At 37.7% G+C, this 15,661-nt stretch overlaps 1 protein-coding gene across 4 annotated transcripts in view; it reads right to left on the bottom strand.

The window, feature by feature from the left end:
• ano5b (anoctamin 5b) overlaps positions 1-15,661 on the bottom strand; it is a 46,519-nt gene that overhangs the window by 20,732 nt on the left and 10,126 nt on the right. For 2 of the 4 annotated variants that reach the window (XM_079810441.1, XM_079810443.1), the window contains exons 2-6: positions 9,516-9,560; positions 7,388-7,449; positions 3,316-3,423; positions 1,991-2,059; positions 1,413-1,817 (exon numbers count right to left, since the gene is read on the bottom strand). In XM_079810441.1, the coding sequence (XP_079666567.1) occupies positions 1,413-1,817; positions 1,991-2,059; positions 3,316-3,423; positions 7,388-7,449; positions 9,516-9,560 (689 nt within the window). The remainder of the gene's footprint in view (positions 1-1,412; positions 1,818-1,990; positions 2,060-3,315; positions 3,424-7,387; positions 7,450-9,515; positions 9,561-15,661) is intronic. The other 2 variants (XM_079810442.1, XM_079810444.1) reach the window with 1 other exon arrangement.

Here is a 15,661-nt window from a genome sequence, read left to right as displayed (position 1 = left end):
ACACATGGTTACCGAGTAGATCGTTCTCTGGGATGCGTTTTCATGAAAATCGAAATCTAAAAACAGATTAGCTTATAACGCTAGTATATGGGGCATAGAGTAAGTAAAATTAAATCGCTAGTTAAAACCACTAACAAGGCTCAAAATAGCCTCACACTAACACGGTAGCATAATGAGGGTCCTTACATGCAAACCGAAGCATTGAGAACTTTGTAAGTGTACAAACAGTTCAATAAGAAGATACTTTATAAAGACAGTACATTATGCATATACAGACAGGAGCCATCTTGGAAGACAACTCGAGCCACGAACGCTGTGATAAGTGATGAACTGTGACTTGGAATCTCATATGGTCCATTGTTTCCGGAAGAAAGCACTGAACGCAACAGAGAAAATAAATAAATAAAAATAATAATAAAAAATAAAAAAACTGAACGCAACAGAGACTAGTGCTTCCAAAGGATACACACTAAAGAGATGGCGGATTATTCAACCGTGGCTCGACTTGTCGAGACTGTTTTCCAAGATGGCTCCTGTCTGTATATGCGTAATGTACTGTCTTTATAAAGTATCTTCTTATTAAACTGTTTGTACACTTATAAAGTTCTCAATGCTTCGGTTTGGATGTAGGGACCCTCATTATGCTACCGTTTTAGTGTGAGGCTATTTTGAGCCTTGTAAGTGGTATTAACTAGCGATTTAATTTTACTTACTCTATACCCCATATACTAGCGTTATAAGCTAATCTGTTTTTAGAGATAAAACTCTTTACATTCGATTTTCAGGAAAACGCATCCCAGAGAACGATCTACTCGGTAACCATGTGTTAATTACCCCGGGTTCATTTTTCACTGGAGTTGTCCTTTAAAAATAAAGTACATACACACTTTCTTAATGTTAGGATCACAAGGATGGACGATGCAAAGTTCACAAAAAGATGGCAATGTGTTTTTCCACAACTTGGCACTTCAAAACATCTTGTAATCCTCTATTGTTTTGTTGCTGGAGTAATCATGTTTTTGTGTCTCTCTATTTACTACTGCATGACATGCGTGAATCAGTGGGTGGGGCTGAAGAGGCAATGATATAGAAGAAGGCGTTGATTTTCTTCTGCAGAGGCGGTCTTTCATTGCACTATTATGTCATAATGTGACAATCCAAAATTAGTTGTTTTGCCAGCTTGGTTTCAATAAAAGCTGTTTTTGGACTTACGAGGAAGTTCTGAAACTTACAGGTTATTTTTATAGTACATTGACCTCTCATATGTCAACAGATCAAGGAAAATTTCATCTTCTACTACTACTACTACTACTACTACTACTGCTACATAACATTAAAATAAATGGAGCTCAAGCTGGAGCTATACTAAATTGAAAACAAGTCAGACTCAAATGCATAAATCTCACACTTACATCATGAAGGGGATAAGCTGAGGTGTAGGTGCCATTGTTCAGCAGTCGTTTGATTCCCGTCTTATCTTTCTCTATACGGTCTTCCTTGTAGTAAGGGCAGCGGGTCAGGATGTAGTACACAATCCTGTTGCGTGTGGAGGGAGGAAAAAACGTGTCCTTATCATCAATGAGGAAGAAGTCAACCTTGCTCTTGTCAAAAGGTGCAGTGAAGTAGTCCGGCTCTGGTCTCATGATGTTATCTGGCAGCCGGAAAGGGTGAGTGAGCCACTCCAGAGGAACTTCTCGAGCTTTGGGAATATCGCTCGCTTTAAAGGGCACTTTGATCTTTAGCACATCCGCATAGGTGGCCAACACCTCCCATGGTGCATGGATCTTCAGATAATGCGTCTTACGATCATCTGACTCCTGAAGGGGAGATTTTTTTTGAGAGGGGAAATGTTTTATATATATATATATATATATATTTACACACATACATATTTGAATATAATGTAATATAAAAGAATAAATAAATAAATAAAATAAAATAAAGATACATAATATAAGTGCAACCATGAGGGGGCATCCAAGGACCTCACCGATTTATCTTCAGTCTCCAGCTCAAGACCAGACTTCTCCAGGTTGGCTTCAAACTCTCTTCTCCTCTCCTGGAAGAAAGACCACACAAAAACATCAGGTTTTTTTCAACTTCATCATTGCACTACATAATTCATGGTCCCTTTCTCTTTTTTATCATTAGTTCTAAGTGACCAATTTATTCAGCTTTGTATATGGGACTATTGTATACGTGACATTTAAGGCCCTGGTGGTAGTAAACAAGCTTTGGACTACATCTTTAGAGAAAACTTGTATTTCCCACAAGCACCGGTGACCTATGGCTACCACATCTTCTCTTATGGAACACCATCTTAAATGGGTGACTCAAGGGATATGACCTTCATTAAGCAGGGAGCCTGACCATGCATCAGCCTCTCAATACAGGAGAAAACAGAGGATCAAACAGGTTCACCAGCAAACCCTTCAGTGTTCTCAGAAATTGAACTGAATGAAGGGTCTGATGAGAGAGAAGTGGTTGACCCACATGGTTGTTCTTGTTTTATGCAATCACTGTTTGGCATTCAGTTTATTGTGCAACAGCTTCAATCTGACTCTGACTCACTGTTTCTCACTGTGCCTTATGACCCAGTAGACATCTCACCCCATCTCACCACCACTGCACACCTACGTACAGGTCCCCAATCACACTATTTTTGTACACAGTGAGCAATATTTAGCATCAGTCATTGTTTGATTGCTTAACAAGGACAAACACAGAACATTTTGGAGAGAATGCATTCTAATTAGATATCCTGCATCAATAGTAATTACAGATGATGGAGCAATACCAGAAAAAAAATGCATGAGATCAGGACTGTGGAAAACAAAAAATGTAAAAGAGGAGCAGAAAATCTGTCAGTGTACTTGAAAAAGAAATTAAACAACTTAAAAACTGTATGTTGGTTTTGTATGATTTTAAAAATGTTTAATGAAATATTGATTTGATCAAAGTATGTTTTTCCTTACACCTTGAATACATGAGTTTAAACATCACTATTTTCAATAATGTTCTTAAATATTTAATATTATTATTATTATTATTATTATTATTATTATAAAAAAAATGTGTATACAAATTTCACAAATTATTATTAATTAATTTACATTTTTGTGGATTTGCGGCACATTTTGCAACCTTATTTCTGCATTAAAACATGATCATTTAGGAGATATAATCATGTCATTGTATGTGTGAATTGCATTTTAAAATGTATCTTTGAATAAATGAACAGATAGGACAAATAAATGACAAATGTATTGTGTGTTAATAATATTACTATGAAAGTCCTGTATATTAGTGTCATACCGCTTTTTTGTCTCCATCCTTGTCGTCAACGTAGGACAGGACGAAGTCGATACGCCGTACACCATCCTTGAAGTACACAGAGTCCCTGTTCTGCTCAAACTTGTCTATCTACAGAAGAAACATTCAGAAGATTCAAATCAACAACATGACCATACAGAGAGTTGTCTTCAGTCACAATAAACAAATGTAACATGATCAACTGTGCTTTTAGTTGACAAAACCCCGACAGACCCATTACATCAGTGGAGGTGATGATCATGAAACATACTCTATAAATCTCTATAGCGCTCATGGTAGTGAGAGCAGAAATACACTGCAGAGTAAAACATCATCCCACTAACACAGCAGAAATAGTATCATGACAGCATGAGAGGCTCCAGGAAGAGCAGCAGCAAGATGTGCAGACAAAATCACAGGTACAGTATGAAGAGAGCGGTTACTTCTGCAGACATGTAGAGTGTTAGATCAACACACACGCGTCTGGTTCGCTATCTTTGTGGGGACTCTCCATAGACGTAATTGTTTTTATACTATACAAACTGTATATTCTATCCTCTTACACTAACCCTACCCATCACAAAACTGCATTTTTACATTTCCAAAAATCTCATTCTGTATGATTTATAAACTTATTTCCTAATGGGGACCTCAATTTAGGTCCCCATGGTGACATGAGTCCCCTTGAGTCTCAGGTTGAAGTCCTAATTGGGATAGGAAAACATGTACACACACACACACACACATGTTGGGTTTTCATGTTTTATGGGGACTTTCCATAGGCGTAATGGTTTTTATACAGTATAAACTGTATATTCTATCCCCCTACACTGCCCCTGCCCCTAAACCTACCCATCACAGGAGACATTCTGCATTTTTACATTTTCATTTTTACTTAGTCTGATTTATAAGAGGTTTTCCTCATGGGGACCTAAAAATGTCCCCACAAGGATGAGGATTTCGGATATTGCCATCTTTGTGGGGACAAAATGTAGGGATTACCAGTCCACACACACACACACACACACACACACACACACGCACGCACGCACGCACGCACGCACGTTTTCATGTTTTATGGGGACATTTTTATACTGTACAAACTGTATATTCTATCCCCTAACCCTAACCTACCCATCACAGGAAACGGTTTAAATTTTAAATTTTTACAAAAAAACTCTGCATTTTTACATTTTCAAAAAACAATTTAATTTATAAGCAATTTTTTCTCATGGGGACCAAAAAAATGTCCCCCACAAGGACAAGGAATTTGGATATTGCCATCCTTGAGGGGACATTTTTGTCCCCATAATGTAGGGTTTATCAGGACCATACACACAGAGATAGGCAAAAAGACAATAGCTCTATGTAAAAGAAAATTATGTAAAAATATGAATTTAAAAGAACACATCAAGTGACAAATTTGTATTATAGTGCATTATTTTTTGATAATGCCATGATACAGTGACGGTATCAGATAATAATAATAATAATAATAATAATTCCAATGTTTTTAAATCGAGACGCGTCCATAAAAATATGCTAATATTATGGTACCTTTTTTTAATTGTTTTGAGTAAATAAAAAAATTAAAAATCTTAGGAACATATATTTATTGTAAAAAACAAACAAACAAACAAACAAACAAAAAAACCCACCCATTCCAGACACAAAGCCCAAATAAATACCAATACCAAAACCACTGGCATTAATACAATTATGCAAATTGAGCATAACAAAACCTCAGGAGATTCACACTACATCAGAGGTCATGCTTGTACAAACATGCCTTTGGGGTATGCGTGCATTCTGCAAGACCTGTTTTTACTATTGTGAAACATACACATACTGTATACTCTATCCTCTACATCATGCATACAAATCCCACAGGCACGGAGGATGAGGAAATACCAGCTGTACCTACAAATATGCTGTTCCAGACAGTAAAACAAGCCAAAACAGATCAGTCACAAAAATGATTGCCATTCAGAGACCGAACCAGGGAAAGTCATTAAACTAATAAAGTGTAGGCAATGTGCCATATGTGATGGCACTTTATTGCGGACCTCTAATTAGATGTGAGAGAGAGCTGACAGGAGCACTTATTTTCAAACATGTACTTTGTTAATCAGCACTAGTGGTCAGATGGGACCTTTGTACGCTTCTCCTTTAGGAAAGGGTATGGAGGGTTATTGATCACTATTGATGTCAAAATGACAATCAAAGGCTTCCAAGCAATCTATAAAAGCAACAACAAAATCACCAATCATTTGGAATCACCAACTCCAGGAATTCTCAAGGACATCTATGGAGTTTCACATTATCTAATATCTGCACTCATGCGAATTAATTTCTACTAAGCTGAATCATTTAAGCACTAGACATTGGGTGTTCATATCGAGGCCAAGTAGATGAGAAAACACTAACCCTGTTGGTCCCAACAGAGCTGTTGAAGTGTTAAAACAGAGTGACAAAGCATTGCTTGTGTTCAAGACAGATACTGAAAGTCCACCCTTCCTGTTATGGCTCACCTCTCTCTCAAAAACACACACTTAAAGTGAAACAATCAAAATTAAATATAACATGTTGATGTGGTCCTGTCTCAATGTGTTCAGGATTACCATCATTAATGAAAAAATATATGCCATTAATATACACTAAATACAAACTATGCACTATGAATTTAAACATTACACATTCTGCATATTTCATAAAAAATATTAGGAAGCTCTATCGAAGTAGGCATCAACCTCCCCTAGGTCCTGAGCATGAACACTGCATCCATTCCTCAGTTCGAGCTGTCATAATTTTTATAAAGTGCTTCGATGGTTGTAGATCACAGAGAGCATGTACAAAATGTCCATGTCCCAAGCAGTGCTAGCAAATGCTAACAATGCATATTTTCACACAGAGACCTCTGATAAGAGTGGGTCACTCCCCTTTACTCCAGAGAACTGGGGGGGAAACATGCCGTGGCCTGGAGACTTGCCTGTGACAAACTGATAAATACTGTTCTGGGACTGAGATCACAAATCACATGCTCATTTTAATACTTCATTATTTACTAAAAAGCAGAGCTACAGTTTCAACTCTGGATGCCCCCTCACTAAACTGTGTATCACAAGGTTGAGTAATTCCATAACCTTGCAGGGTTTTTTTTTTTATCAGTATCCAGGTTTAGTGAGATATTCAGACAAAAATGTACCAGTGCACATGGCTTGCCAAACACTCCTTTATTGCTGACTGCAGTAAGAGGAGGAAAGCATCATTAGCAAAGTAAGACACCAGCAAGAGAAACATAATTAATGCTTGCATAGCTTCGTGTAAAAATGCCAAAAAACAATGCTTAAGAAAGTGAGTAAGTTTAGATGTATAATGCAGTGGAACAATGTACTAAAAGGTCCAATATCCATCTTAGGAACAACCAGCATCGTCACCTGTCTAATAAACATAAGCATTTTCTAAATGTTTGAGAATTCGAATAGATTCAGGGTTACTTTAGTCATGGAAATACCAGGAAATGTAAAAAATGTGTTTCCAGGCCAAGAAAAGTCATCTGATAAAAATCTGATAAAATTCATGGACATGTCAAGTGACTAACTTTGAGTCTAAAATATTCCTTATATAGAGTAATACCCACTTTGCATGCCATAATAAAGTTTTTGTTGGCAACTGAATTGGCTCTTTAAAAATCCTCAATTCATTGAATGTCAACAAGAGTGTGAATCTTTGTATATTGCATTTGGTGTGTATTACCCATGGGTGAATGTGTATTAATGGGAGAAACCCCAAATCCCTTCGACCGGACTTCAAGAACTATACTTAGACATTTACAAGTTCAAACTGGCCCTACATAAATGTTTAAAACAGAGATGTGAGCAATCTCCACAGTACTTTAGAGCAGTTGGGAGACCTCGTGTTATGAGCACACTCACAACCTCAAAATGTGACCCATTTACCACATTACAAAATACCACTCACAGCAGTAATCTGTTGCTTTTTCAAACATGGTAGAGCTGAACCATAGCTGACATGACAAGATAGCTGAATGAGATGAAAATATCTGATATCTTACCTCCCGGTGACCAGGCAGCTGTGTACCTCGGTCAGAGATGGAGTTAATGCTGCCATTATTACCTGCAAAAGACACGGGGGAAATTGCATCAATATACAGTCAGTAACCACAAATGCTATATAGTCTTATTGGAAACATTATATGCCAAACTAGATTTATTCATGCGCTTCTACAAAGTTTTCCCTTTAAAGGGATAGTTCACCCAAAATTAAAAATTCTGTCAATTACCATAATTCTGTCAGGACCACTATTGTCAAAAACAGTGACAATTAGCATATAGTTTGGTTTGGCGGTATGGTTCTGTTCTGGGCAAGAACTCCCTGCGCATCCATGCAGCCGAGCAGGGAGAGCAGCTTGCCTTAGGGTAACCAACATAATGTATTGCAGATATCCTTACTGTCAATATTTAAATTTACAAAATAATTCGGGAATTTAGTCTGATTCAAGAGGAATCAGAATACCAAATCCTGACTGGACGAGAGGAGGAGCTGGGGATGGAGGAGGCTAAATGAGCTCTGGAGAAACGTGATAGCTGCTGAGGTTATATATGTATGCGGTGATAGACATCGTATCCCTATAGGTAGACGTGATCAGCTGATGCAAGTGTGACCTGCCAGAACTGACGCTATGCTTGATTTTTGGGTGAACTAACCGATTTAGGGTACTGCCCAGCGACAAGCTGTTGTAATGTTAAAGGGTAAAATGTTGCATGTTTTTTAAGACTGTGTATAAAAACAGGAAATATTTGGTTACATAAACATAGAGCTTTTTCAGCACAGTAGATCGCAGACCAAAGTGGGCAGTATTAAACGTGCAGCAAGCGATTTCTGAAAAATGCTGTTGGACAGAGTAACACAAACTTGTAGCCAATCAGCAGTAGGGGGTGTGTCCACTCATGATGGGGGAGGAGAGAGAGTGAGGAAGAGGGAGATTTGAAGAAAGAAACAGGTAACAAAAGAGAAAAGGACAAATCAATAAAATCACTGGAAAAACAAGGGTTATGATCAGGCAAGAGCTTTAGGTTCCACATTAATATTATAAAATAGGGGTGGAAAAAATTTGATTCACATTTCAAATATCAACAGTGTTCAACAATGATTCTCAGAAATCGCTTACTGAACCTCTAAATGTAAATAGACTATAGAGGTATTTAAATTACATTAATTCCACAATGTTTCAAGAGAGACATTACATTTTCAGAAGATTTTATTTAATTTTCCTTTGCAGAACAGCAGCTCCAACTTAAATTCAGTGTTATACAGTGCATTCGATTATAGCTGCTGAAGTGAAATGTCACATCAATGAGCACATCATATGACAAAAATGTTTAGTCGTATGTGTTATTTCTGTCTTTGCTGTCCTTTTGCTCGCTCCCCCACATGCATGGCAGAAATTCCATTGGTTAGTCAGCCAATGACTTAAATGCTGAGCAGCCAACTTTGTGGGAAAAAAGCACTTCCTGTGGGGAACAGTCAGGCATAGTGTTCTCTTTTTGTACCAGGATACACAACGCACAATGCCTGGCTAGTGCAAGATATCACAAATAGTGAGCACAATATCATTGCCACTCAATCATATTACAGATAGTTAACACTGGAAAATGAGTGCAAGTAAATATATGTTCCACCATGGACAGATTAGATTACAGTCTCAGAGTGGTTGTTCTGTTAATTCAATTGTGCCTTATTAAATTTTGAATTGTCAGTTGTGCTGCCTACGTTTTTTTTTATTATTTCGTAACAACACTGCTATCAACATGTACAACAAAAAAACAAAGATACACAGCAGTCATCAAACACATCTCTCACACATAACAGTAGCTTTAAACATACACTCATATTCAGCCTTAAAGCACAGGCACGCACCTTAACAAGTTGACAAATGTAACAGCTATGAGGCCACAGAATGAAAGAACCGACATTTTGAGCAAGGTTTACATCCCCAAATACTGTGTATGGTATGGTACCACAGACAAGCACACTTGTAAAATACGGTTTCTGAGATGCTGATGAAGCATAATAAAATAATAATGAGAGGAAATGAAAATGAAGCAGAAAAGGAGCAGAGGATGAGAAATCGGCAGAGTGGGAGACGGACAGACACGCAGCACACGTAGCTCTGTCTGTACCTGCCTGAAAGGTCCTCCTGTAGCCCGTCAGAACAGCACAGCCATCTTAACCCAAGAGATGGTTAGGGGTGTAAAGATGGAAATTACATTTTAAATCCACACAATTAACTCTTTCTACATACATTTATTTTATAGGGTGATAGCAACATGCCTGGGCTAACATTTAAAACCACTACTAAAAATCACAAAAACCTGCATTTGTAAATAGGTATATAGGTCTGGTCTCTATCGTTTCCATTCTATGAAAAGACCAATATTTGCTCTGAGCAGAGCCAACAGGTGCTGTGGTCTCACAGGCTTCATCTGATCGTGTTATTATGGGTGATGATTAGGCCTACTGGGAAAAAAATGGCTTTGATAATGGCACCTTTGTGTAATACTTTGAAGCAGAGAGGGAAAAAGCAGGAGTAGTGTTGATAAAACCTGTCTGAATACAACCCTGTGGCCCTCACAGTAATTTCCTAGCAAACAAATCAACAGTTTAACTGAATCTGTCTGCTCGAGCATAAATGTTCTGTTCAGCAGATAGACAGAGACGGGCTCAGCTTGTTCAGCAGATGGACTGAAAATATATTCACAATTCGGATTCACCCTCACGTGTCACAAGACTCGCTATAGTAGGAATATAAAGTGAACTGAATTTATCGGCTGAATGAATCAAGCTTACATCATTGCACTCTTAATGCATGACAAAACACGTGACTCTCAACAGGAAAAGTGTGCCAGGAAATGCCATAGAATCAGATCAAAGAGCATTCACTGAATAGCTAGCAACTAAACCACAATTCTAAACCACATATTGTGTCCATGGCAAAGTCTTTGAAAATGCTGCACAATAACACATGAACTGTATCTTTATCAACAGGATGCAATGGTGTCTCGGATGAATTGGGGATCTCCAGCAAAGTCTTAAATAGCAAAGAAAATAACTATACTGTGAGGTCAGGAAAAGGACTGTTTATATATGTACAGATATGTACAGATAATCTTCCTAATTCAAATTAGATGGAGTCACGTACACAAACAAATGCATAAATATTGATACAGATACAGAATTGCTGAAGGATAGCCCATATCTTGCTTTTCTATATATATACAGTGAGGAAAATAAGTATTTGAACACCCTGCTATTTTGCAAGTTCTCCCACTTGGAAATCATGGAGGGGTCTGAAATTGTCATCGTAGGTGCATGTCCACTGTGAGAGACATAATCTAAAAAAAAAAAATCCAGAAATCACAATATATGATTTTTTTACTATGTATTTGTATGATACAGCTGCAAATAAGTATTTGAACACCTGTCTATCAGCTAGAATTCTGACCCTCAAAGACCGGTTAGTCTGCCTTTAAAATGTCCACCTCCACTCCATTTATTATCCTAAATTAGATGCACCTGTTTGAGGTCGTTAGCTGCATAAAGACCTGTCCACCCCATACAATCAGTAAGAATCCAACTACTAACATGGCCAAGACATAAGAGCTGTCAAAATACACTAGAGACAAAATTGTACACCTCCACAAGGCTGGAAAGGGCTACGGGGAAATTGCCAAGCAGCTTGGTGAAAAAAGGTCCACTGTTGGAGCAATCATTAGAAAATGGAAGAAGCTAAACATGACTGTCAATCTCCCTCGGACTGGGGCTCCTGGCTCCATGCAAGATCTCACCTCGTGGGGTCTCAATGATCCTAAGAAAGATGAGAAATCAGCCCAGAACTGCACAGGAGGAGCTGGTCAATGACCTGAAAAGAGCTGGGACCACCGTTTCCAAGGTTACTGTTGGTAATACACTAAGACGTCATGGTTTGAAATCATGCATGGCACGGAAGGTTCCCCTGCTTAAACCAGCACATGTCCAGGCCCGTCTTAAGTTTGCCAATGACCATTTGGATGATCCAGAGGAGTCATGGGAGAAAGTCATGTGGTCAGATGAGACCAAAATAGAACTTTTTGGTCATAATTCCACTAAACGTGTTTGGAGGAAGATGAATGATGAGTACCATCCCAAGAACACCATCCCTACTGTGAAGCATGGGGGTGGTAGCATCCTGCTTTGGGGGTGTTTTTCTGCACATGGGACAGGGCGACTGCACTGCATTAAGGAGAGGATGACCGGGGCCATGTATTGCGAGATTTTCTTCCTTCCTTCCCTCATTTAGAGCATTGAAGATGGGTTGAGGCTGGGTCTTCCAACATGACAATGACACGAAGCACACAGCCAGGATAACCAAGGAGTGGCTCTGTAAGAAGCATATCAAGGTTCTGGCGTGGCCTAGCCAGTCTCCATACCTAAACCCAATAGAGAATCTATGGAGGGAGCTCAAACTCCGTTTTTCTCAGCGACAGGCCAGAAACCTGACTGATCTAGAGAAGATCTGTGTGGAGGAGTGGGCCAAAATCCCTCCTGCAGTGTGTGCAAACCTGGTGAAAAACTACAGGAAACGTTTGACCTCTGTAAATGCAAACAAAGGCTACTGTACCAAATATTAACATTGATTTTCTCAGGTGTTCAAATACTTATTTGCAGCTGTATCATACAAATAAATAGTTAAAAAATCATACATTGTGATTTCTGGACAACTATTCAGTCCATGTTTTCAACCACATACTGTATGGTTTATTTTACATTTCACACATTTACATACACAAGTACTAGCAAAACAATACATTTATAATTTGTAAAATACACAGTGATGTCTATGGAAGTGGCAATAACGATCCATTGACGACATGATATTTTCATATCAGATCCACATTGTGTAAATAACTCAAGTTTACTCTATTTATCTCCCAATCTACCAGCCACTTTCATGTATTTAAGGAGAAGTGGATGAATTGACATGACATAAATCTGACAGATCTGATTCTCTGAACTGCGGTGCAAACTAACATGATGGCACCCATCATGCATTACAGATCAACATGATCATTCAATTTTTCAACAACAAAACACGTTCACTTACATGTATTTGAGAATCGTAATATCAGTTGATGACATATAGCCAGCAAGTTTGTGAATAAAAAAGGGAAAAGGAAACAAAAGCAATACATCTGCCATACAGCACTATTGTGGCTGCGGTGTGTCACATGATAAGCATGACGCGTCGTCATGGAAATATTAGGCTACTTTAATAAAAATAACACCCATGGCAATAATACTTTTGTCATATATGTTATGTGTGATAATATTTTAGTAATTATTTCTTTTAAATGTATGCTTGTTGGAAGCAATGTTCAGATTAAAATATTTAGCAAATATCAAGCTTTTATTTACGTTAATCTTTACTTACATCAATGCAAAACCAGCATATATAAATCAAGAGAACGTTTCATCAAACGGTTTCATCAAAATTGGTGCGCCCAAATTGTAAAGCTGTAAACCTAGGGAAAACACTGAGTTCACGGTGGTGCTTTCGGTGGTGGACAGGGGTCAGCATGACTGGTCTGTGGCTATGCAGCCCCATACGCAACAAACTGCGATGCACTGTGTATTCGTACATCTTTCTATCAGAACCAGCATTAACTTCTTGAGTAATTTGAGCTACAGTAGCTCGTCTGTTTAATCGGACCACACGGACCAGCCGTCACTCCCCACGTGCATTAATGAGCCTTGGCCGCCCATGACCCTGTCGCCGGTTCACCACTGTTCCTTACTTGGTCCACTTTTGGTAGATACTGACCACTGCAGACCGGGAACACCCCACAAGAGCTGCAGTTTTGGAGATGCTCTGACCCAGACATCTAGCCATCGCAATGTGGCCCTTGTCAAACTCGCTCAAATCCTTACGTTTGCCCATTTTTCCTGCTTCTAACACATCAACTTTGAGGACAAAATGTTCACTTGCTGCCTAATATATCCCACCCACTAACATGTGCCGTGATGAAGAGATAATCAGTGTTATCCATCCGTCATAATGTTATGGCTGACCGATGTATATATAATCCTTAAAACAGAGTGATCCCTTTAAGAGTTTATTTATGACTTTTACTGGGTCAACTACTTGTTCATAGTATGTCCAATCAAAGAGAAAACTAAATTAAACTGCCTGTTGCTATAGCAACAACTCTCGCTTTCTCACTTTCTACCAGTTACAAACAAGCATAGCCTCACTTGTTGGCTGTTGTCTGCAAGTGGTGAAAATCAAATGATTTTAATTCAGTTGTGCTCTTTTGAAAAAGAAAAAAAAACCTTCAAGTAATTTTAATTTAAGCTATTTGAATAATGAAACATTTTACTAGAGTAACTCTGTAACTAAATTAATGTCTTTATTACTTTTCATGACAGAGAGGGCTTGGAAATCTATTCAGGGTCCACACGGGTGTCTATGTCGCATTCTCTAAAGAGGATACCATGAGGTCTGCCCTGATAAGAGACTCGGTCTCTGTGTGACAGCCCAGGGTGACAATGCACTGATAAACACTGAAGAGACAGCAGGGCCATTCACACTGTCAGACACTATACAGTTTATTATACAATTCCTTTGGGTAAGCAAAAGAGTCAATAAACGTTTTTCCACAGGACAGAAATAACAACAACTTCGCATTGACTAAATTACATTCTGATGATGAAAGCTCAGAATGGTAAACTTCAAAATAGTCTTTTAATAATGGCATTTCTATGATCCAGTTGGACTATTATTATTAACAATTGTAATGTGAGCATTCTGCTGTAAAGATTAGTCCCAAAGTCCCCTGGTTAAGACCCAGTGTTTTACATCTCATTGACAAACATAAGATATTTTATGTCAAACATAAACAATTACTGTAAAATACTATATAAATAATATAAAAATGGCTTTATCATATGTTATGCTTATATTACATTTGGTCATTTCACAAAACATAAATAAATTCCGCTTTTCCCCAGATTTTAACTAGCCCTATTTCTGTAACCATTACAATCTCAAACTCAATTTTTTTACAGCAGAATGCTACCATAGAGGACTTAAATTTGTTTAAGTTTCAGGTTCAGGATAATAAAAAAAAAAAAAAAAAAGATTGCACATTTTAGCAAAATTTAGGGTTAAGACTAGGGTTGGGAATCGTGAGAAATTTTCCAGTTCCGGTTCCGGTTCCGCCTAACGATTCCGGTTCCGATTCCGGTTCCATTAAAATTATTAAACAAATAGTGGTAAAGGAAAAAGGCACAATACGCAACTCAAACAATCCTTTTTGTGTTTATACTTGCTCTAAAATTAATTTACAGGTTGGCAATGTCAAAAAAGTCCTGTACTGTACATATATTACAGTATTAATTAAGCCATTCTTGCAACACTTTTTTTCAAATGAACACCTCTGAAATTGTCTTATTACATTTTATCTCTCTGTCTCTGAATAAAACCAAGTTATAAATTATATTTATTAGTTATATTTATTAATTAGTTGTATATTAATTTAATAGTAATTCAGTTATTCAGTGAACTTGTAAATAATAAATTGCAATTCAGCATTACAAAGGTAATTGTGCCTATATAATATATATATATATATAGGCCTAATATATATAATATATATATATATATATATATATATATATATATATATATATATATATATATATATATATATATATATATATATATATATATATATATATATATATATATATATATATATATATATATATATATATATATAAATAAAGGCCTTTCACTATAAATCTGTTATAAGCCCTGAGGCACTCTGTGCTGTAGCAAATGTTTTGTCAAATTGCTAGTGCAGCCTCCTTTGCATGTTATTAACTTTTCACATGTGTTACATTTTGCTTCATTATCATTCATTCTTTGGAAATGAATCCATACTTGTGACTTTCTCTTCGCCATGCTGGTGGTTAACGAGAAAATATCTGACGCAAAACCGTAAATGTGTAGCGCGAGGGCTTTCAGGCTGAACTGCGTCCTGGAAGCGGCAGGCAACGTAATTAATATTCATGATGAGGTGAGCCAGGGTTGCCAGGTTTTTACAAAAAAAAACCACACAATTGCACAATCGCTTCAACCCGCGGAAATGAAACAGCCCGCGGCAACAGTGGAAAGCGGGAAAACCACGGACTTGGCAACACTGGCTGTCCCTCGCTATGAAAGGATACGCTTCCAGCGCTTCGCACACACATTGCACCAGAACCGTTTTCGGAACCGAAACTTAGGAAT

Source organism: Gobio gobio (genome assembly GCF_949357685.1).
Source record: "Gobio gobio genome assembly, chromosome: 2".
NCBI classification, from domain to species: Eukaryota; Metazoa; Chordata; class Actinopteri; order Cypriniformes; family Gobionidae; genus Gobio; species Gobio gobio.
The sequence above is the reverse complement of the archived record's forward strand: the minus strand, read 5'-3'. Positions and strand labels throughout refer to the sequence as shown.